The following is a 24,257-nucleotide window of genomic DNA, read 5'->3' on the forward strand; positions in this document are numbered from 1 at the left end:
ATTGTAATTTTGTGCGACTTGTAGTATTTTTCGTAAGAGATTGTCATGTACTTAGCCCTCTGACCTCATAAAGAGTTCAGAGGTGTTGTTATTAATAAATATACTGTTTATTTTCATAACAACCTGTGTGGTGTCCTTTCACTTGGTATTCAAGGGGTTATATTGTGGTAAAACAGCTGGCTTCACATGCCAAAAGAGTTTAGCCTAAGACTGCTTTGTCCATGCTACCATTAGGATAGCTGGTCTATAAGGTTGGCTTACAACCAATCACCATAAGGGTTGTTTGGACTGATACAAGGTGATCACTAGAACTAGTGAGCATCATATATCAGGCCAACTTCTCACACTAGGCATCTTTCAAACGCCCATTTCAATCCGTTCATTCGCAATGCATTGCAGTCTGGGTTGTTTTGTGACGGCTAAAGCACAGATTCTGCTGTTCTTGGGATAGGATTGATATAGACATAATTGCATAGTTGGTGCTTTTTAGGTCGTAGAACCTGCAGGAAGACCTATCCATCACATACATGGTATTTAACTTTGGGAATTATCTTATTGTTGGGTACTTGAGTTCCCTACATTGTCCTGGTCATCCTAATGCCTCACCTCCTGAGGTATGTTTCCTCTCTTTAATACTGGTTATCTCTCTTCTCGTTGTGTTGGCCTCTAGGGGTGGAGTATGTTGTTTGGGGGAGGGGGGTGAGGGGCAGAAAAATGGGTTGGAATAGATTTCTCCAAAGCAAACAACATCTTTAGGGAGTTACTGCCTCACCTCCGTTTGGGTACCACCTGGTACTGATTGGGTGCATTGCTTAAATATCTTCTGGAGCCAGGTGCCAGAAGAAACTAGTAAGATGCTAAATATGTGAAAGAGTAAATAAATACGAAATATGACATTTCTGCTTTCTGACAGAAAGGATATTAGCAAAGGTAAGTACCCTATTCTTTTCCATCTACTCCACTGGTCAGGAACTGATCATCCATGCATTTCCTTCTAGCGCTACATTGATCGCTTTTGTGTCAAGCCTCAAATTAGAAATGTTTTGGGAAGTGGTGGGCATTTGACTGTGTATGTCAGCCATCGTCAATTGATGTTACTTAGTTTACACTGTTTTCAATAGACTCAGAACATGCAAGAGATGATTGCTTGTGAAACTAGGTTTCACTGGTTTCCTTTTCGTTCTGTCCTAAAATTGCACGAAGATCCCCAAGAAATGGTCTCAAACAGGCTGGCTAAAGGTAAAGCACATAGCACAGGTAATGGTAAGCTTCATTACAAGCAGATACAATGCTGAAGGAGGCACGTGTAACTCTGTAGCTAGTCTTCAAGTCTGATTATATTGGTTTGTGTATTTATTCCGATTTGGGGGTTTTGAATTGGTTCAGTGGAGTATTTCCTCACACCTGTGTATGCAATAAGAATTTCTCCAGGCATATTTGTAAATAGCAATAATCTGAAAGAGACAATTAGTTATGGATTCCTTACCTTAGAATTACCCCCAGGCGTCAGACTGGATCCGGAACGTTTTTCGTCAGCAGTACCCCTGCGCGTCGAAAGGTGGCGTCGGTCGGCTTCGTTGTTGGCGTCGTCGCCGGGATGACGTTTGCGGTAGCTACTTAGATGACGCCCTCGCACACTGACGTTAGTTCTTTTTCCGGAGAGAGCGGTACCTCCAGTCACTTCTTGACTAACTTTTTGGCGACTTTTGTCAACAACGTTTTTGAGTCTTCGACTCCTGGTGCACGTCAAGGATTTCAAGGCTTGTGGCTCCTGCAGCCGACTAATGTCGGTGACAGAGCCGCACTGCGTGTGCCTGTTTTGTCTGGAGCGCAACCATGATCCCAAGTCGTGCTCCGACTGCCGGACCATGAATCCTAGGTCTTTGCGGGAGCGGTCCTGAAAGCTTCTTGAGGCCCGGCAGTCCGATCCATGCCGTTCGAGGTCCCGGTCGTGTGGGAGGTCGAGGGAACCGTCGCAGAGTCACCACCACCAGTCTTCTTCGAAGTCTTTGCACTCCTCAGGTAAGTCGAAGCACAAAGAGAACCATTGTCGCTCTTAGACTTCTCGCCGTCGGCCGTCCGACTCGACAAGGGGTGCGGGTGGTGCCTCTCCCACATGCGGAGCCTGATGGGTCGACTCCGAGTTTCCCCTACCTTCCCAGGACTCAGAACAACCCCTCCCCAGCTCCGCACCCTTTACAAAGCGATGCAAGCCATCTTTGGCCAGCCCGACTCCGCCGGCGCGCATTCGAGCTCCGCAGACTCAGCTAGGGGCCCTGAGCTCTTCGATGCCAGCCCCAGCACCGCAGGGTCCCCCTGGATTCAGGCCTGCATCCGGATCGCGCCGGTCAACCTGATTACACCTGCATCATATCCGCAGCCGAAGCCGGTTGTGTCCCCAGTCGGCGTCGACCCCGGCCTCCGCCCTGTAGAGGACATGGAGCCGGACCAGTGTCGACTGATGTCGGATCCAGCGCCAATGGGTACCTTTGTGCCCTTGTTCAACCCTGGTGCTCCAATCAGGCCAGATTGGCAATTAGAGGAGGGTGAGGAGGACTGGGAGTGGTCTGGAGACCCTCTAACTGACCAGTTGGAGTTTGGCCCGAACTGGAGACAGGAACTTGGGAAAGCCAGTGGTCTGGATACTTCCCCAGACCTTGGCATGTTGTCTCCTCCTACCGTGGCTACAGAGGAAGGAGCTTCTTACGCAGTGGTGTTGCGTTGGGCGGCCGAGGCTCTCAACCTCGAGCTACCTACGGTGGCAGTCAGGACTATCCTCCTGACAGGTGCTTCAGCCGGCAGCGAGCTCTTCAGAGCCCCTGCTGCAGTTCAATAACACCCTAACCAACATCCTTTTGGGCACCTGGCTCAGGCCCAACACAGGGGCTCCTGTGGATAGGATGATTGCCCGATGCCACTGCCCGGCCCTGGGCGACCCCACTTTCCTCTCCCAACACCCCACCCCTGAGAGCTTGGTGGTCCAAGCCTCCACATCCAAAGGTGCATTCCCTAACGCACCACCTGATAGGGAATCCAAAAAGATGGACCATCTTGAGAAGAAACACTGCATGTCTGTTGGGCCGCTATACCATTCTGTGTGGGATACCGGACGCTGGGGATCATGGTTTGATCCCCGGGTCCGGCGGTAGGGGTCTGCCCAGCACCATGTGACTCTGGGCAATAGCTCGCTTAATCTTCCCAACGGCCCCCAGCGCCGGGATGCCTCCGGGTAGCTGTGCGCTTTACAAATATTGGATAACATTTTTTTTTTTTTAAAGTTCCAGTTGGCACAACATCAGGGGAACCTGTCAGATTGCGTCCAGATCTCCGAGTGTACTGCACACCAATTGCATTGGTGGCTAACAAACCAGGATTGGGTCGACGGAAGATCCCTCTCCCTTCCCCAACAAGAGTTCACAGTAGTGACCGATGCATCACTTCTGGGATGGGGCGGCCACATGGGGGAGGCGGAGATCAGAGGCCTCTGGTCTCCGGGGGAGTCCGGGCTCCACATCAACCTTCTGGAGCTTCAGGCGATTCGTCATGCTCTCAAAGCATTCCTTCCCTCTGTCCAGAGAAGAGTAGTACAGGTGATCTGAAAGAGACACGTTAGTCATAGATTCCTTACCTTAGAATATTCCCCAGGCGCCAGTCTGGATCCGAAAAGTTTTCTGCTTAGCAGTACCCCCTGCGCGCCAGGAGGTGGCGACATGCGGCTCCGCATCCGTCACTGGCATCGTAAGCGCCGGGATGACGTCACAGAGGCTACTAAGGCGCTACCCATGCACGCTGACGTCAGTTCTTTCTTTTTCCACTTCGAAAGCGCACATTGAGCACGTATGTCAGTTTTTGACCATTTTTTTAAGACTTTTTGTCTCCTTCTCTTGGCTCCTGGTGCACGTAGGGATGCCCGGCTTTAGGTCTTGTGGGTCGTGCTGCTGTACTATGTCGGTGGCGGACCCCCATGATGTGTGCCTCTACTGCCTGGAGACCGACCATGACTCCTGGGACTGTTGGGACTGCCGTTCCATGGTCCCGAAAGCCTTGCGGGAGCAGCGCCGGAAGTTGCTTGAGGTCCAGCACTCTCTCACCGCCGCTCCTGGTCTAGGGGCCGTTCGCGGGACCGGAGCCGCCGCTCCTCTGGCTTTAAGTCTTCACCTTCAGATTCCGGTAAGCAACGCCATAAGAAAAAGTCGAAGAAGCGTGTTCGCTCTCTGATGTCCCCCCGTCTCTCCTCCGGAGCCTGGGAGTCCCGCGGCCTACCTGCTATACCCGGGACCTTCGGCGACTCCCGAAGAAATGCAAGAGTTCCTTGCTGCCATGGACCACCTGTTTAGGTCTTGGGCTCCCGCCGGCGATCCCGCGGTCCTGTGTCCAGATCCTTTTGGCCCGGCGGCACCGCCTCTGGCGCCGGCCACAGGATCCCTCGGCTCCGGCCCTGGCGCCACAAGGTGCAGCGCCGCTGGCTTCGGCCCCGGCGATACCCTTTGTTCCGGCTCCAGCGCCGCCACAGGTGCCGCACTGGGTGCCGTTTATCCCACCCCTGCCCCGGTTCTCGGACCATTTCGTTCCGACCTGGGATCCGCATTGGGATGCGGCTCCGGTTTGGCCCCGGCCGGCGCCGCCTGCCCCTTCTTCGGCTCTGACCCTGCCGCTGCGGCCGGCTCCTTCGACTCCCGAGCCGCATGAGGATTGGGACAGCTCTGAGGACATCCTTGCACGGCAATGTGACTCCGAGCAGGATTGTGTGGATGACCTTCAAGATGCTGGTGAGCTTGATGTGTGTTCTGACCCGGAGTTTGCCTCCCCTCTGCCTACTATGGAGGAGGGCGCTTCCTACACTATGGTGCTGCGTCGCGCTGCGGAGGCTCTCCATCTCGACCTCCCTACGGTGGCCCTTAAGACCAACCTCCTTACGGAGGTGCTCCAGACGGCGTCTACTTCGTCTGAACCGCTGCTCCCTTTCAATGAGGCCTTTACCGAAGTCCTCTTGGGCACGTGGTTGCGGCCGGCATCTGGGGCAGCGGTGGATAAGAACGTCGCTAGGCGTCATCGTCCGGCGCCTGGGGATCCTGCCTTCTTGCCCACTCACCCCACGCCTGAGAGCCTGGTCATTCAGGCCTCGACGTCGCAGAGTGCCTTTCCCACGGCTCCGCTGGATAAGGACTCTAAGAAGCTCCCAGTATGGCAAGAGGTTGTTCTCCTCGGCCAGCATGGGGTTGCGGTCAGTTAATACCGCCTGCTTATTGGGCCATTACTCCCACGCAGTGTGGGATTCGGTAGCAGAGGTCCTGCCTCAGTGTTCTGAGGAGGTCCAGGTTGTCCTTTCCCAAGCAATAGCGGAGGGCAAGGATGCAGCGAAGTTTGCCATCAGGTGTGGTCTGGACACGGCTGATTCCTTGGGCAGGGCGATTTCCACGACTGTGGCGGTGCCATGCCTGGTTGCAGTCTACCGGGTTCTCGCTTGATTTCCAGAGCCACCTCATGGACATGCCCTTTGATGGCTCCCGCCTCTTTGGCGACAAGGCTGGCAATGCCCTTGAGCGTTTTAAAGACTCGCGGGCCACGGCCAAGTCTTTGGGTCTTTCCACGTGGAGCCCTGCCACGCCTAGGTTTTGTGCCTTTCATGGCCATGGTGAAAGCGCCCAGGCACGCTCCTCCAGAAAGCCTGTGCAGAACCAGCCTCAACGTGGCCACGGACGTGGCTTCCGCAGGGGCGGGTCTGGTAACCAACAGGTGGGTCAGTACACCTCCACCCCTGCTGCTTCCACCTCTAAGCCTTCCTAAGCCGAGCTTCAGGGAGAACCCCACGCCGGTAGGAGGCAGGGTCAGTCACCACCTCCACCACTGGCGCGAAATCACATTAGATAAGTGGGTGCTGCAGATAATCTGCTAAGGTTAATCGCTCCCTTTTCTGTCCTCCCCTCCAGCCATGCCACCTCAGTACCACAGCATGTCGGGGGATCATTTGGCTCCTGGCCAAGGGGGCCATCGAGTACGGTCCCAATCAGGAAGTAGGGAGTGGTTGTTATTGCCTTAATTTCTGGTCCCCAAGAAGGACAAGGGGGGGCCTGCGCTCCATCTTGGACCTCCGGGACGTCAATCGCTTCCTCCGGAAGGAGAAGTTCAAGATGCTGACTCTGGCTCAGGTCCTGACTGCCCTGGACCCTGGAGACTGGATAGTAGCGTTGGACTTGCAGGACGCATATTTTCATATCCCCGTCCTGCCCACCCACGGGCAGTACCTGCGGTTCATGGTGGGCCAGGAGTATTTTGTTTGCCGTGCTCCCCTTCGGCCTTACCAGCACCCCTCGGGTGTTAACGAAAGTGATGGCTGTGGTCGCAGCTCATCTGGGGTGTCAGTCTTCCCCCACCTCGACGACTGGCTGTTGAAGGCGGGCTCGCCCCAGGCAGTTGTCGCCCACCTCCAGACTACGGCTGACCTCCTGCATTTGCTGGGGTTCTCCATCAACGTGCCGAAGTCGCACCGGAGTCCCTCTCAGAAGCTCCCTTTCATCAGAGCGGTTCTGGATTTGACGCTATTTCGGGTTTATCCTCCCGAGCAGCGAGCCCGGGATATTCAGGCTATGATTACGCTCTTTCAGCCTCTATCCCGGGTCTCGGTCAGGATGGCCCCCCGGCTTCTGGGCCTGATGGCCTCCGGCATCCTGGTGGTGGCACATGCCAAATGGGATATGCAGGCTTTGCAGTGGGACATGAAGTTCCATTGGGCACAGCATCAAGGCAACCTGTCCGATCACGTCCAGATCTCGGAGGGCGCTGCACGACAGTTGCAGTGGTGGCTCACGAACCGCGATTGGGTCAGTGGCAGATCCCTCTCCCTTCCCCAACCGGAGCACACAGTGGTGACGGATGCGTCCCTCCTGGGATGGGGAGGCCACATGGGAGAGGCGGAGATCAGAGGCCTCTGGTCTCCGGCAGAGTCCTGGCTCCATATCAACATTCTGGAGCTGCGGGCGATCCGGCTTGCACTGAAGGCATTCCTTCCCCTTGTCCGGGAAAGTGTAGTGCAGGTGTTCACGGAAAACACCACCGCTATGTGGTATTGCAACAAACAGGGCTGGGTGGGGTCGTGGACCCTATGTCGGGAGGCTCTGCGCCTCTGGACATGGCTGGATCATCAAGGCATTACCTTTGTGCTTCAACACCTGGCAGGTTCTCTGAATGCCAGGGCAGACTAACTCAGCCACTGATGCATGGTGGATCACGAGTGGCGTCTGAACTCGGACGTGGCGCAAGGTCTCTTTCTGCGATGGAGAGAGCCTTGGTTAGATCTATTCGCCACCAAAGGGAACGCGCAATGTCGTCAGTTCTGCGAGTTGGAATTTCCAAGGCGGCACTCACTCTGAGGTGCTTTTCGTCTCGAGTGGAGCTGCGGTCTGTTGTACGCTTTTCCACCTATACCACTTCTGCCCAGAGTGCTGAAGATCAGGCATGACCGGGCCCAAGTTATTCTTGTGGCTCTGGACTGGGCTCGAAGAGTATGGTATCCCGAGCATGGATCGCCCGATCCGTCTGCCTTTTCGTGAGGATCTTCTGTCGCAGCTGCAGGGGACGGTCCTCCACCCGAACCTGTCCAGCCTCCACCTCCATGCGTGGAGATTGGCGCGACAGTTGACTGCTTTCGACCTGCCTCTCAAAGCCTGTAATGTCATTCTAGCAGCCAGGCGTCCCTCCACTAAAACGGTATTCGCCTGCCGATGGAACAGATTTGTGGCGTGGTGCACAGCAAAGGCTGCAGATCCCCTTTCGGCCCCTCTTTCTGAGGTTCTTCTGTTTCTCCTATCTTTGGCCCAGCAGGGCTCTGCTCTGGGCACTATCAAAGGCTATCTTTCGGCCATTTCCGCGTTGGCTACGTGGCCGCCAAAAAAGGTCGGGCTGTGCACAAACGGACCATCTCCCGGTGAGTCATTTTGTGCATCAAAGCATGTTACTCCTTGGCCAAGAAGGAGCCTCCGGTGGGGCTGCGTGCCCATATGACCAGGGCAACGGCTGCCACTACTGCCTTGAGACGTGGCATTCCCTTGCAGGACATTTGTCAGGCAGCTACGTGGTCCTCGCGGCACACGTTTACCAAGCACTACTGCCTTGACAGTCGGGTCCGGAGAGACGGCTTCTTTGGCCGTTCTGTGCTCCGTTACTTTTTGGTGTAATCTTGTTTGCAGACCCACCACCGGGGTTGGTCTTGCTGGAGTATCTATTCTAAGGTAAGGAATCTATCACTAATGTGTCTCATTCAGATGCACAAGTTACTACTTGTGTAACAATATATCTGTAAGAGACGTTAGTTAGTTATAGATTCCTTACCGCCCCACCCATCCTCCCCGTTCTGCGAACTGATTACTAGGGTTAAGGTCATCCCCTTTTAGGGCCCTAGTTTCATGCACCAATGGTCAGTATCTTGCATGGCTCTGCATTTCGGCTCGGAAAGTCGTGTACAGAACTGACAGTGCGCATGGGTGGCACCTAAGTAGCCTCTGACGTCATCCCGGCGCTTACGACCCCAGTGACGGACGCGGAGCCGCACAACGCCACCTTCTGGCATGCAGGGGTACTCCTAAGCAGAAAACTTTCCGGATCCAGACTGACGCCTGGGGAATATTCTACGGTAAGGAATCTATTACTAACTAATGTCTCTTACAGATATATCGTTACACAAGTTGTAACTTGTGCTTCACTGACATCACCGCCATGTGGTACTGCAACAAACAAGGAGGGTGGGTTAATGGACCCTATGCCAAAAGGCCCTCTGCCTCTGGACATGGCTGGACATGGCTGGAACGTCAGGGCATATCCCTGGTGGTTCAACACCTAGCAGGTTCACTGATCGCCAGGGCGGACGAACTCAGCCGCTGGTGCATGATGGGTCACGAATGGCGTCTTCACTCGGAGGTGGTGCAAGGACACTTCTACAACAGATTTTATTGTTACAGGCAAAATTAGCCCAGGAGGATCCAGGGCAACACATTGTATGCATAACATGGCATGAGTGAAGATGTCAACTTATTTACATTTGTCTAGAAAATGAGGATACACAGGACTGAATCAAACGAAGGTAAACATTATAAACAAAGAACAGCAGTGTCGCAATGTCCATGTAAACATTATCAGATATTGACTCCACTTGTGATGAATTAGTATAAATATAATTGGTCACAGTGCGCATACCCAACTTTGGATCTTCATAGCAAATCATCAGCACATTTTGCCAGGGGGATAGGTTCAAGATATAGACCTTGATAATCGGCCCACCGCTTCCATATTTTCGGGTGTTTCTCAGGACATCTTAGTGCCTTAAAAATCAGAATTTCCAGCCCCATGGAGAAATCAAGGCCCCGATTCCATGCCCCAACTGAGGGCTGGGAAGTCGCCTTCCAAGCCTTGGCAATATCGCGCTTAGCCAAGGTAACCCTCAGAAATAGCAAGTTCCTTCTGTTTCTATTACCTCCGATTTCGTCTGTAATGTGAACCATAGTTAAATGCAGAGACCGTGGAACATCTCAAACTAAAACCTCGGAGAGGCAGGTCAGCCCCTCACGCCAGAACTGCGATAAGGCAGTACAATCCCATGTCGTGTGGAGGAGGTGCCGTCAGCGAGCCGCAGTGCAGGCATAATGGGGACGCAATCATCCCAGCGCGTCAAAGCCTATAGCGAGTAAAGTATACCTGGTGGAGGTATTTGAATTGTATAAGTCGAAGGCGTGCCGCAATGGACGTACCACGCAGGAATTCAAGTTCCTCCCCCCAGTTGTCCTCGTCAAATGGACCCAAGTCTTCCTGCCAGGCCTCCCTGCTCTTGTGGAGTGTGTTGTGGCTATCAGTGACCAAGGTGCGGTATAATGCTGCAAGGTCTCTTTCAACAGCGGGGAGAGCCTTGGTTAGATCTGTCCGCCACCGAAGAAAACACGCAATGTCAGCATTTCATTCCCTTGCTCCCTTCTTGTGCCAGGCCAGAGGTAGTGCGAAGCATTATTTTAAGTCGTCTCGACTATTGCAACGCACTGCTTCTGGGGGCGCCTGTCACTTTATTGGGGAAACTACAACGTGTGCAGAATTTTGCTGCAAAACTCGCATTGTCACGCCACCGTCTGGACTCCTCCGCTGAGGCTCTCAGGGACTTACACTGGTTGCCAATTCTGCAGCGTATTGATTTTAAGGCCCTGTGTCTGGTGTTTCGGGCTCTTCATGGTCAAGGCCCACTCCCATTGCAGAACCTCTTCTCCTGGTATACCCCAGGCAGACCACTCCGGTCAGCCTCTGCCTATCTGGTATCAGTACCTAAGATCAGGCGCTCCCGGATGGGAGGTCGGGCCTTCAGGTTCACCGCAGCAAAACTGTGGAACTCCCTCCCGCTGGACCTGAGGGGTATGACCGATCTTTCCTCTTTTAAGAAAAACTTGAAGACCCATTTATTTCCCAGAATGTTGCACTAGATTTTTCGGATGCTGGTAACACCTGTATGTCATGACTATCTAAGCGCCAGGATGCCCGTTGGGTGACAGCAAGCGCTATATAAAAATATCTATACATACATACATACATACATTTCTGCGCGTTGGAATTGCCAAGGCAGCACTAGCTCTGTGAAGCTTTTCGGCACGAGTGGAGTTGCGGTCTTCTATACGCCTTTCCGCCTATACGACTTCTGCCCAGAGTGCTGAAGAAGATCAGGCGCGATCGGGTCCAAGTTATTCTTTTGGCTCCGGATTGGGCACAAAGAGCTGCTATCCCGAGCTAATACACATGGCCATCGATCATCCGATCCCACTACCTCTTCTGTCGCAGCAGCAGGGGACGGTCCTCCACTCAAACCTGTCCAGCCTCCACGTCTGTGCGTGGAGATTGAGCGGCGACAGTTGACAGCTTTCGACCTGCCTCCCGAAGTCTGTGATGTTGTCTTGGCAGCCAGGTGTCCCTCCGCTAAGACTGTATACTCCTGCAGATGGAACAAATTTGTGGCATGGTGCACAGCAAAGGCTGTGGATCCCCTTTCCACCACTCTTTCTGAGATTCTCTTGTTCCCCCTTTCGTTGGTCCTGCAGGGCTCTGCTCTGGGTACTCTAAATGGCTACCTCTCGGCCATTTCAGCCTTTTTCGGCTTCCTGATCAGCCTTCTCTTTTTAAGTCCCCTGTTGTAAATCGCTTCCTTAAGGGCATTAGTCATCTTTTTCCTCCTGTTCCCTTCGTAATGCCCCAGTGGGACTTGAACTTGGTTCTTACATATCTTATGTGTGCTTCCTCTGAGCCGCTACATAACTGTCCTCTCAGGGTTTTGACCTTTAAAACTGCCTTTATGGTGGCCATCACCTCTGTGCGCAGGGTGAGTGAGCTCCAAGCACTTTCTTCTAAGCCTCCTTTTCTTGCTGTTCATCCGGACAAGATTGTCCTTCGAATTTGTCCATCCTTCCTTCCCAAAGTGGTTACTTCTTTCCACATTGGACTGACCATCACTTTGCCCACCTTCTGTCCGCATCGTTCCAAAGAAGAGAGGCTCCACTGTCTGGATCCTAAATCTGCGCTTTTATTTTATTTGGATCGCACAAACCAATTCTGGGTGGATGCCCAGCTCTTTGTGGCTACATGGGTGCTAAAAAAGGTTGGCCCATGCTCAAACGGACCATCTCTAGATGGGTTGTTTTGTGCACCAAAGCTTGCTATTTCTTGCCAAAGAATGAGCCTCCAGTGAGCCAACAGGCCTATTCCACCAGGGCGACGGCAGCTACCACTGCTTTGGGACGTGGAGTCTTCCTCAATGACTTCTGTCTGGCAGCTAATAGGGCATCGCTGCACATGTTTACAAAACATTACTAACTGAACAGCCAAGTCCGGAAAGACTGCTTTTTGGCCGTTCTGTTCTCCAGGACTTTCTGGTGTGAACTTGGTTCACAGACTCACCTCCGGGGTTAGTATTGCTGTGGTATCTATTCTAAGGTAAGGAATCTAAAACTAATTGTCTCTTTCAGATTAACAAGTTGCATACCTTCGGTAACGATATATCTGTAAGAGACATAGATTAGTTAAAGATTCCTTACCTCCCCACCCATGCTCCCCGTTCTGTGAACTGATTTCTCAGGTTAAGGACTTCTTCCAGGGCCCTAGTTTTGTGCATAATGGTAAGTGTCTTGCATGGCTCTGCGCTTCTGGCGTGGAACGTAGTGTACAGAACTGACGTCAGCGCGCGAGGGCAGCGTCTACTTAGCTACCACGATGTCATCCCGGCGACCACAACGCTAACGACAAACGCGGAGCTGACCGTCGCCACCTTTCGACGTGCAGGGGTACTGCTGATTAAAAACTTTCCGGATCCAGTCTGACGCCTTGGGGTAATTATAAGGTAAGGAATCTATAACTAATCTGTGTCTCTTACAGATATATAGTTACCAAAGGTAAGTAACTTGTTTGTTTAAACCATTTTTGTCTACATTTCCTAATTTCTGTAACTGACCCTAACTCTTCATGAGTATGAGTTAATGTTAATACAATAGTATGCTTTGTTCCAATGTCCTGCAGTCTGCTGCATACAGCACTTGAACCTGTGCCAAAGCATACAGTTTCAGAAATAGTTCTAAGATCTTCCACGTCTGCATCTCCAAAACTTAAGAAATATTAAGGTCTCAGAAGCCAACGAGGAATAAATCTGTATTCAGTAATGCAAAACCTTGCTTCCATACCTATGCCGTTGTCCTGCGTGCATTTTTATTTTGAAATGCTATAAATCATACCACCTGGTTAGACTTTGTTTATATGTATGTCCTTTCTTAACAGCATCCTCATGTTTACAGTCCTGTAATACAAGGAAATGCAAGAATGATGGCGCCACCAACACATGCACAGCCTGGTTTAGTTTCATCTTCTGGAACGCAATATGGTACACATGAGCAGACACATGCTATGTATGGTAGGAGACTTTTATATCTTGAAAGTACACCATGGAAATGACATTGGCATGCAATTGTTTACATACTTCATATCTTTAACATGTTCCCTGAGACACCTCATGAATTTTCACAATGTTGTTCATTAATTTAGTAAATTACGTTGTATGCTTTGATGTTCATCAATGCATGAATCCAGACATTCCCTCAAAACCTTATTTGGTGTGATGCATCAATGTAATTTGTAGCATAGGCCAATCTTTTTTGAAAAGTCATGAGACCATTTCAATGAATATAAAAACTGTTACTAGAATGGCAAACGTATGTTATTACATAGTATTTAAAATACATAAATGACCTTTTAAACAGCTACACCATGTTCATGATATCTTTACTAAAATGTTACAGAAGCAAAGAGAACCTTAAAAATGAATTTAAAAAAATCTTTTAATCAGAATATATACTTTCAAAAATTGTTTGGACCACTTTTAATTAAAGAATACATGAAAATTAATGTTTAAAAAAATGAAACTAAGAAATCGGAAGTTTAGAAGTTGGTAAACTTCTGCCTCAAACTTGATTCAGTTTCTAATACAAATTCCAGAATTTGTTATGATTGGTTAGGAATTACAAGCATGGGATTGTGTATGTTTTACAGGGACAATTTCCTCAATGTATGCTATTTTCATTTTAGCCTAGCTTCTGTGAGCACTAAACCATGTACAATTCCAAAACGCCTTTTGAATGCCAGTTCTGCTATGGCTCTGCATATTGGGCCAAGTACAGGCTTTTCCGTACTTGACGCTCATAGTAGCCCCGGCAAGCAGTCATGGGCTTCTTAGGGATGTAGTATGAGGCACGCAAGCTCAGAACTCAACAATCAGCCAACAGACACAGTAACTTCAATTTCCAGCCCAGTGATTGTCTTCTTAGAAAAACGTAATTTTAAAATCTCACAGCAGTACTAAATATTGAAAAATTTAATCCAGTATGCAGATCAGTGACCCTGGTTATGATTGTAGCTTATGGTGCTTCATCCACTGATCACCTTTTTGCTAACCCCTCCTAGAAAGGCGCACACAGTTCACGTGTTGCAGCAGTTCTTAACCTTGTTGGTGTTGTGGTAACAAGTTAGACTCTTGCACTCATCTATCAAGGATCCGACAGCCTTGCCATCTTTCTGCAGTTTGAATCCTGGGGCAATTGGAGGAAGTCTAAGGGGCTGCCCAGGAGGCCAGGTGCAGTGATCATCTTAGTGCATATGACCACTTGCACTCAGTTCAGCAGTGAGTGACGGCCCCAGGACTTTTACGCAATTGCAGATCCAGCTGCTGCAGCCTGTCAGGCCACATGAATGAAGTTAGGCTCTGCCTGACCAGGCTGTCACAGTTGCAGTGGCAGCCCTGCTTGGGCTAACTCTCTCGCCAAAGCAGTTGCTGTCATGAAGTCATGAGGTGGTTTCCTCCAGGAGCATCTCTGAAGTAACAATCCAGGATAGATAACCGGGAAGGCCTGACCAGAAACATACTCTGCTAGCAGAATAGAAACCAAAGTCCTACTTTGCAACCATGCCATCAATCAAACAATAGTTCTCAAGATAAACTAATCAGCACCCCTTCCTAACAGAAATCCTAATGGGATTTGTAAAGGCAGCCCTGTCAGAATCCTCCTCAGTTCATTGTTTGAATCATCGCCCTTCAGCCACAGGAATTGAAGAAACTACTCTTCAACTATCTTGAAAAGCTATCCTCCTCCTCCATCTTGTGCAATGCCAAAGCAGTGGCATCCAAAATGGATCTCACTTCAGTATTCAGACTCACTCACACAAAGTCCTACTACTGCAGCATGTGCTACACGTACCCGACATAAACACTGAATTACAGCACAAGGTTCTCTGCATTCACATAACAGCTGAACCTTAGATACGAGGGGCCTTTAGGCCATACAGTTAAAAATATCTGGTCAGAATGTGGAACTCTGTGATGCCTTGTGGGTTAAGTTTATCTTATGAAGCAGCTGATTTGTAAACCATTTCACTTTCTGATGGATACTTCTACCCACAGATTCCTTACCATGTGAATATTCCCCAGCCCTCAGGCTGGATTTGGAAACTGTAAAGTAGTCCTCATGCACGCAGAGATTGGTGTTGTGCAGCTCCTCGCAGATGTGTTATTCCTCTTCAGACATAATTAGAAGCGATGCATCTTAGTGCTACCAGTGCGTGCTGACACCAGTTCCTTTCTTTCCCTGCATTCAGACGCGGATTCAGAGCTTCCCTTTGATCTTTTCTAGATACCCTTTTCAGCAAACCTTTACCTGTTTGCTATCGAAAATGTATCCTTTTAAGACAACAGGGTTTGAACCATGTAGGGACTGTCGCAAACAGGTCTTTTGACTACAGAGTCTTTGATGACTGTACCCAGATGAATCCTAAGGCAGTGGCCTATTCTCGTTGTTTTCCTTGCTGCAGCCTGTAGAACTACATTGCCATTTATTGCACCTTCTCTTACTTTAAATAGAAGCAAAAAGAGTTTGTGAAGGGCGTTTTTTGAAGATCTCCTTTTAATTTCCTCTAGTGACTTTTAAAGGCTTAAAGATATTTTATCTAAAAAATTACTGCAAAGTAATTCAATATGATTGGCAATATAGCCTCTTTTAAAGCTGCAAAAACTTAACATTTGTGTCACATGCCTCTTGGTATTTTAAGAGTAAGGCATAGTAAATGTGTCTTTGAAAGAACAGCTCTGGGGTCCCCACATGTGGGCAGGACTATTCAGTGCATAGGATTTTGCTGGAGATTTCTGCGAGAGAGAACTGGGATTACAGCTAAGAAACCATTCCGCCTGCTGAGTGCTCCAAATATCTTCTATGGTCGATAAACATGTTTCTAGCTCCTAACATCTTTTGTTCAGAAATTCCATCTATAATCTCCAGATTAGCTTCACTTTGTAAAGCAATATCAGTTTTTGATGTTTTCATCTATCTTATATCCAACATCAGCTGCTTAAGCAGATTGTGTATTGACTGAATGGTAGTTCTCATCAGTTTGGGGTATTCACCTTTCAACTTCTTGAAGTGGTTCTTGTGACTGCGGTGGTCCCGCAGATTGCTTTTGTGGGGCAAGGACGCAAAGAGCTGATATAGTACTTACCTCCTTTCTAGGTAATGAACTCAGGCCTTCCTCTATTTGGTCATTCTTGTCTCATTTGTTTAGGATTCTATCGACATGTTTGTTGATTAAACCAGGTGGCAAGCAAGACTCTCTTCCATTGATGCTGGCTTTCTTGATAGTATATAAGATTGGAACTTCAATTGCGTCTTTTTGAAAATGTTGAAATTTAGGACTGTCAGGCGTTGACTAACTCTCACATTTTCTGTTGAAGAATTAGAGATGCCTGTCTCACAATTGAAATCATTGCTTGGTATTTGGTAATGTTTGCCTGTGTTTACTAGAGCTGTAAGATACAAGGACTCTTAAAATATAGCCTAAGTCTCATTGACCATCGGTTTAATGGGATTTGATTGTCTGATGGATTAGTTCGAGATTCACCTAAGACTGCAATATCAACCATTGTAGTACTAATGGTACTGCTAAAAGAGTGAGTTTCTATCTCCGCTCAGAACAGCTGCATTGATACAATATCCAACAGCTTCGGAATAGAATTTCAAGGCTTTGAGTAATGTAAAGTATTGCGGTTTAGTACTAAACTGTCCTTTTTTATTAAAATTGCATCCAGAGTGTTGAGCATAATGCCTTTAATAGTTACCCAAAGTAGTTCTGGTGATACTTCATTATGTTGGTTATCGTATGTGAAATGCTGAATGGCCTTCATGTTCGTTGTTGCTCTTCTCATCGATGATGGAGTAATTCCTACGCCACTCCCGCAAATTTGGTGATGCTTTGGTTAGAATGTAGTCAAAGGAGATGCAAGCATAATCTGAGACAGCTGTTTTCCGGCGTGTGTTTCGCATGTTAATAGGTAGTTTGATAAGAACGACGGATTGTGTGAGTAAAATTTATAATCTCTACTGGTTAGGTTATAAAGCTACCAAACATCTACAACACTAATGGGTTTAAGTAGGTGTAGCCATCTGTGCTTGCAATCTGTTATATCTAAATTTGGAGTTGCATTTCCTGTCAAGCGTTCCGTCACATAAGAGTATGGAAATCATCTCCAATAATGATCTCAGTACCTTTTCAGAGGTAATACATGACCTTATTAAGATTTCACAGAATGTCAGGGAATCAATAGTTTGTGCATAAGAATTGAAAACTAAGCTCTGTTAGTAGTCTTTAATCTTGTGATCAACGAACTCCCATCTGTATCAGGTATGATTGATATCAAAGACAGACCTGATTTCTTATATATCAGAGTAATTAATCGATTTTTCTTTTTCTTTGGGTGGGCATATGTTGATTCTTTGATCTAATGGGTCCCCATTTGAAGTGCTTCTGAGACACAAATCCTGGTTTCTGGCAAAGGATTATATACTTACATTTGTAATAGTAATTAATTTTTTTCACATTACTGGATGATTAAGTCCTTTGGTTTTCAGGGAGGGGACTTTCAAATCTTGGTTATGCAACAATGAACATGGAGATCGTCTTATTTTTGTCTTTCAGCCAGCTCAAATTAAAGTTAACCAATTAAGTGCCCTCAACAGGAGACTCTCCTTCGGTGTAATATTTACAGGCAATGGGTTGTATGATGTTTTGGGTTTGTTATGAATAGCAGGGTTGAACTTTACCACCCATCATTTTGTAATCTCCTTTGCCCTACAAATAGCATTGTGAGTGCTGATAGGGATAGAAAAATGAAAGGCTAGTATTAGAAGAGACAAAGTAATGTTATTAGTAGTGATTAGGCCCCTTCCACCTCCACACTTGTATCCTTCTTCCAATGATATTGCTTTAGTAGCCACGAGCAGCCAACTGAAGACTGAGTTCCCTCTCAGTTGTGTCCGATGATTACACTGGTTACTATTATTAAGTGACACTCACTTTCTCAACTGAATTCTTCTTCAGACTGTCAGTAATGCCTATTTTAGTTCCAGGTGACCAATGCAAATTATCTAGATCAATACATCTGTTCAACAGGCTAGTAATCTGCTAGTTGCAATGCTGTGATTAGAATAATCAGTAATGATAGAGTATTAACTTTATTAAACATAACACAACATTGAAAATATGGACTTTAGTTACTTTTGAACTGAAACATGTACTCTGCTAGTCTGTAAAGAGATAAGACACGTTAAATAGGTAATCACAAATCAATTAAGAGTTACCCACAAACAATTATTGTGGTTCACTGCATTGAAAGTAGTTACCTACCCTTTATTGAATTGTCCGTCTCTGTTTGTGTAATAGTCGCAATAAATGTTTGTAAATCTGAAATGGGCTCCTGGATTCTGAAAACATACTGCTATAGGTAATCTTAAATATCGATAAGCCAATAAAAAAGAAAAGGATAATTGGCTCTCACTTTTTTTTTATTAGTGCTAGAAAATCTTTGCTGTACTAAACCATGTCTGTGCCTAGCCTTGGGCACTACTCCAGCTGACATGTAAGATTTCACTCTGTACTCTAAGATCCCCTTGGTGTGTTTGTATTGTAACAGTTCGAAAACCATAGGCTTAGGTTGTTTCCTATGATTTTGTTTTTCTGGTGCATTTTTGCAGATGGTATCCTGTGAGGTTCTCGATTTCAAAGTCTTTAATTAAAAATATTGTATCTAGAAGTTGTGTGCATAGGTTTGCATTCTCTTCTGATCCTTTTTTTTCCCAAAGATTCTCAAATTCCCTTTTTAGCCCCTGATGTCAAGATTGTTGAGATATGTGTCCAGAATTTTCTATTTTCTTTGTTAGTATGTCAGTTTGTTTTCTGGTGTTGTATTTTCCGTCTTCCAGTCTGCTTATTGTTACTTCTGTTTTCTTGACTCTTCTTGTGAGTTCTCCAAAGTCTTTCTGGATGACCTGTATCTCTTGAATTAGATCAGTGTTTTTCTTCATGCCCTGAGCAAATCATGAAGGGTAGGAAGTCCTTGTAGGAGTAAGTCCATATTAGCATTGATGTCTGATCAAATTAGGTTTGCTGTTGATTAGTTTTTATTTGCTTTTTGTCCTTTGCTTCTTTTCTCTTGTTCCTCGATTCTGTTGAGTGGTGGCAGCATAGTTTCATATGATATGTTTGTATAACTGAATCCGTCACAACTTTGTTTTTATCATCTTTATTTTAGCTAACTCGTTGAGGTAAACATTGTCTTCTGGTTGGTCCTCCAGAACTCCTTGCAAGTATGTGTGTATATACCTGGTCAGCACAAGGCAGGACTGGAGAATTAATTGGTGCTAAAGCACTCTGCATTCTAAATAAGCTTGTCACTTTCACTTTATTTGTAGTCTTCTTGTTTAGGTTAGTATGTACAGTTTGTTTGCGAAGGGTTTGTCAAGGCAAGATTTGTTTCTTATAGTTTTTTATGGAAAAATTCAGAATACGCATTGTTTCATTTTGTAGTTTTTATCTAGGTGTCACTATATTCTGAATAGTGAGTAGGAAAACAGCCAACACGTATTTCACCCCTTACATGGTCATCCGGCCTGGGGCTTCCTCAAGGCTGTACAGACATTCAAAAAGTTACAGAAAATTATTATTACAACAGGTAGAAAAATATTGGTGTTTGACCCCGCGAAGAAGGAAGAAGAAAGGATGTTAACCCAAATGGTCTAAGAAGGGTAGAGGAGAGAGAGCGAGGGTGAGATTTGTTAGGTTGTGTAGGGATGTTTAGGGAGTTGAGGAATTAGGGCAAGTCAGGAGGGGTGAAAAGAGAAAAGGGGAAGACGAGCACAACTTGAGGAACGTAGAATAGTATGGACAAAAAGATTTGTTCGTTCAGTGATACACCACAACGTGGTTAGAATAAGAGTATAAAAGTAAAGGCATAGTAGAAACATGGTTGATAAAAACACCGGTGGAGGAATATGGACATGCATGTGTAGTTAGTGATGGTGGAGGAAATCAAAGGGTAGAAGGGAAGAGAGAGAAGGTGAGAGTAGCAGGCAACATTTGAAACATCATAATATTAGAATCATATGGTTTCAAGTACCATCATGTAGAAGAGGAGAAATACAGGAAGGTATAATGGGTGCATGTATAGTCCAAACCGATATTGGCAAAAGACATTAGATTCGGGTAGTACGGAATTTGTATCATATAGTATCATATACAAAATGGTCAAAATTTGGCGTAATGATGAGAGTTAAGCATTGATGGAGTTAATTGTGTGCATAGTCCAGATAAACATTTAGCAACAGTTTGGAAATTGAAACACAGGCACAATCGTAAAAGGACAGGTATTAAAATGTGGGGATCATCGCGCAAATTGTGTTAATTAGTAGGGCCGTGCATTCATTTGGTGATTGAATTATATGTTTAGGTATATTGTCGTCCAGAAATTGGGGTGAACAAGTTTGACAGGGTAGTCAACAATCATGTATATAGCGTGAGTGAGGAATTAGTTAAATACGGAGTAACACAGAAGGAACAAAGAGTGGGAAGGGCACGACAGGTCGGCGGAAAATGGTGCAATCAAACGTGGTCGAGAAAGTAAAGAAATCACATGGGTGAAGCAGTATGACAATCATAAATTTTCAATTGTTTTTCAAAAAAACAATAGCTCAAAGTTTTATACGTGAATTTACAATAATAGTGGTGTTTAGAGACAGAGTGGTGAGTTATAGGATACGATAAAGAAAACAGGAACAGATTTGTACCAAATATTTATGGTTATGATGTTTTCATGTTTGTTGTATCCGAGGCGGGCAGGATGAGCATCGGGATGAGAATAGGAGATTATAATTAGGATGAGAAAGGCGCCTAGTAAATAACGATTGGAAGGAGACCTCCACTTATATTATACATGTGATTAACGTGGGCTTTCACTGCTATTTTAATGAAGGCATGGAGTGGGTGTATATATAATGCAAATTAAAAACTATCGTGAAAGTATGTCAGGCAGATGGTATTGAATGGCTTTTTGACCGCGTGGAAGCGTTACCGCATTGGGTGAAGAGTGAAAGGTGACTCGTTACCCAAATGGGAGGTGTCACTAGGAAGGTAATGAGGTCTAGATAAAGGATTTCTAGCCAGGTCTGAGGTTGATTGTGCTGCTATTGTGCCTTGGGTGGATAGAGTATGTGCCTCGAGAGATTTTAGGGGTTGGATCAGTTGTCTGTATTGATGACGATAGTATGGTGATGCTAACTGGGGGTGATTTTAACAATTCGGCGGCGTAAGGGGTGGGTATCTCGTCGCTTACCGTTTGGAAATTGATTTAACAATAATTTCAGGTCGTCCTTATTCTGAATTTGGACTCGTGGATACTCTGCATAATGTAAGAGAAAAATAAAAACAACGGGGGTGACTATCTAGAAAGGGGTGGCAGAGGTAATACTTCTAAAGGAGAATTTGGCTCGGGGTGCCTCGCTTACCTCTATGATATCGGCGTAATGCCAGTCCGAGTTGTCGTGGTCAGGTAGGTTGATTACCTGAACTCCAAGGGCATAGCCATTTTAAGGAGGCGAGCCAGAAAGCTTCCGGTCCGTGACCCGGAAGTTCAACGATAGGTCGTGGGTCTATGGGCACCATATTAGGTTGGGCATGATCTAATTGGTCAAGGATTCATTGTATATGTGGACCGTGGTTAAGTTATACGGCTCGATGGCTGGCATCAAGAAATAAATAAAAAATGAAAACATCCAATTGTTGGTGGTGAGAGAAGGTAGTGCGATGGTTAGTGAATTCTGGGCGTTGGTTTGGGGTTGGTGCGCTGAGCGTGCAGTAAGCATGATGGTAAGAAGGGTGTCCCCAAAATTGCAAGGTCTATGAGCTCTAATTCAGGGTCGGTGGGCCTATCGAGGTTAAGTGACTACTTACGTTTCTCAAATATTGCGAGAATAATGTAAATAATGGGCAGAATGTGATTCATCTGGCTGTGGCCCAAAGAAACATGTATAAGGTGGGGATCAGGACGTTGTATCTACTGCTACGAGCTGTTTCTACATATGTATGTACAATATGTATATGTCTGGGGGAGGGGGGGAGAGATAGCTATCTTCTATGAACAACGTCAGAATTCGGGGCTGTTGTGCAAGAAAGAGTGCCTAAGGGATGGTCATATTACAGGGCTAGTTACATGAAACGTTTTTAAGGCATTTTCAACAGAGAGAAAGGAAAAAGGCATATATGATGTAGGGAGCAAAACGTGTTCATAAATAATATGTATACAACCAAGGGGTCCCATACAGAGGATACAGACATGTGGGATGTGGGTATTTTATTTATTCAAAGTTTTATATAGCGCGAACAAGATCTTTGCAGATAACAGAGCGCTTTACAGAAACAAAGGGTAGGGAGAACAAGGGGTGATTAGTACTGTATGAACAGAGTCCTGTAACTTATATTAAGTTGTGTGCTAATCTTCTCCTAGCCACACATGCATTTCTGTGTCTTTTTTTAGCCCAAGGGTCACTGTTCTGAATTTTAGGATAAGTTCACTTTCGCGTCTCCTTAGTTACCGTTCATGGTCTCCCCCTCTTCTTGCTGGGTGAACAATTTCTAAGCCGAAGAAGGTGAAGTCTTTTTTGTTTGGGTTTTTCTCTGAGAAATGTTCTGTGAGTGGATGTCCAGTGATGTACTTGTGTATGTTGCGGTAGTGTTTCTTGATCCGGGTGCGCAGTGGTCTTATCGTGCTCCCAATATAAGGGAGATTGCAGGGACAGATGATTGTATAGATGGTGAATTTGCTATTGCAGTCAATCCATTCTTTGATGATGAACTCTTTTCCTTGTGTCAGAAGTACCTGCGTCATTTTACTTCTGCTCAATTTGCAAATGCTGCAATTTTCACATGTATGGAACCCTCGTGGTCTGTCTAGAAATGAGGTAACGGATTTCCTTTTGTCCTCAAATTCTGATTTGCACAGGAGACTCTTTAGGTTGGGTGCTCTTCTGAAGGTCATTTCTGGGTACGTTTTGAGATGGTCAGTCAAACTGGGTGTTTGTTGTAGCAGATGCCAGTGTCGTATCTGAAAGAAACACCATACCTTAGAATATCCACAGGCGTCAGACTGGATCCGGAAAGTTTTGCGTAACAGTACCCCTGCGCATCGGTAGGCGTCGTCTGCGGCTCTGCGTCCGTTGTCGGCATCGTGATCGCTGGGATGACGTCGTCTGAGTACTTAGACGCCGCCCTCGTGCGCTTATGTCAGTTCTTCTTTTTTCCGCACCTGCAAGCACAGATCCGGGAAGAGCAGTGCTCCTAGTCAATTTTTGACTAACTTTTTGATCTCTTTTGGATCTTTCTCGAGAAGATTCCTCTACTTGCGGTGCCGGTAGGGATGCCCAGGTTCAAACCCTGCGACGATTGTCACCGCTTGATGTCGGTGACCGACCCCCACTGTCGGTGCCTTTACTGTCTTGGGGACGACCACAATGACAAGTCATGCCCCGACTGCCGGGCCTTGACATCGAAGGCTAGGCGGGAGCGGTCCCGTAAGCGTCTTGAGCTCTGGCAGTCTGCCCCGCGCCGCTCGAGGTCCCGGTCCAGGAGGAGGTCGAAGGACCGGTCGCGGGGCCACAGTCATCGCCACTCGCCAATTCAACACCACTCGTCGGGCTCCAAGTCCTCAGGTAAGTCGAGGCACTCTAAAAAGAAGTCGAAGAAGCGACATCGCTCTTCCGACTCCCCCCCGACGCTCACGGACGCTGCCGGGGGTTCGGGCGACACCGCCCACGCGGCTCTGCCAGAGCCACAAGCGCCACGTCCAGCTCCACACCCGCCGGTCCCTGGGCTGCACGCGACGCCGGAGGAGATTAGTTCCTTCCTCACGGCCATGAGGTTGCGCTTCCAGGTCCGTCCGGGAGCCCAAGCGGGCCGGCGGTTCCGGCGCTGTCGGGCGCTTTGGCCCCTGCGCCGTCGACGACTCCGGTCCCGATGCCGCAGGGCTCCTCAGGATCCAGGCCTGGATCCGTGACGACGCCAGTCGACCTTACGATCCCTCCGCTGACGCCGTCACCAAGGGTGTCGCCCCCGACGCCGTCCCCGGACAACGTCGTCCCCGGTACTAGCCCCGGTCCGGATCAGGAGCCGCCCGGCGCCATCTTCAACGCCGATCGGTGAACCCTTCACCGACGACCCGGCTCCATCATTTATTCCTGCCTATCAGGAGATGGATGACGAGGGGGACTCTGAGGGGTCTGAGGACCCTCTGGCACTACAGTGCCAGTTGAGCCAGGACTGGGCAGACGAGCTGGGGGAGGCCAGTGGTCTGAACACTTCGCCCGACACTAGATTTGTCTCCCCTCCTA

General features: G+C 47.5%; 1 protein-coding gene across 19 annotated transcripts in view; it reads left to right on the forward strand.

The window, feature by feature from the left end:
- ATXN2 (ataxin 2) overlaps positions 1 to 24,257 on the forward strand; it is a 1,876,777-nt gene that overhangs the window by 1,407,755 nt on the left and 444,765 nt on the right. For all 19 annotated transcript variants that reach the window (XM_078667457.1, XM_078667461.1, XM_078667458.1 and 16 more), the window contains one exon: positions 12,787 to 12,919. In XM_078667457.1, coding sequence (XP_078523583.1) covers positions 12,787 to 12,919 — 133 coding nt within the window. The remainder of the gene's footprint in view (positions 1 to 12,786; positions 12,920 to 24,257) is intronic.

This window comes from Lissotriton helveticus, chromosome 11, assembly GCF_964261635.1.
Source record: "Lissotriton helveticus chromosome 11, aLisHel1.1, whole genome shotgun sequence".
NCBI classification, from domain to species: domain Eukaryota; kingdom Metazoa; phylum Chordata; class Amphibia; order Caudata; family Salamandridae; genus Lissotriton; species Lissotriton helveticus.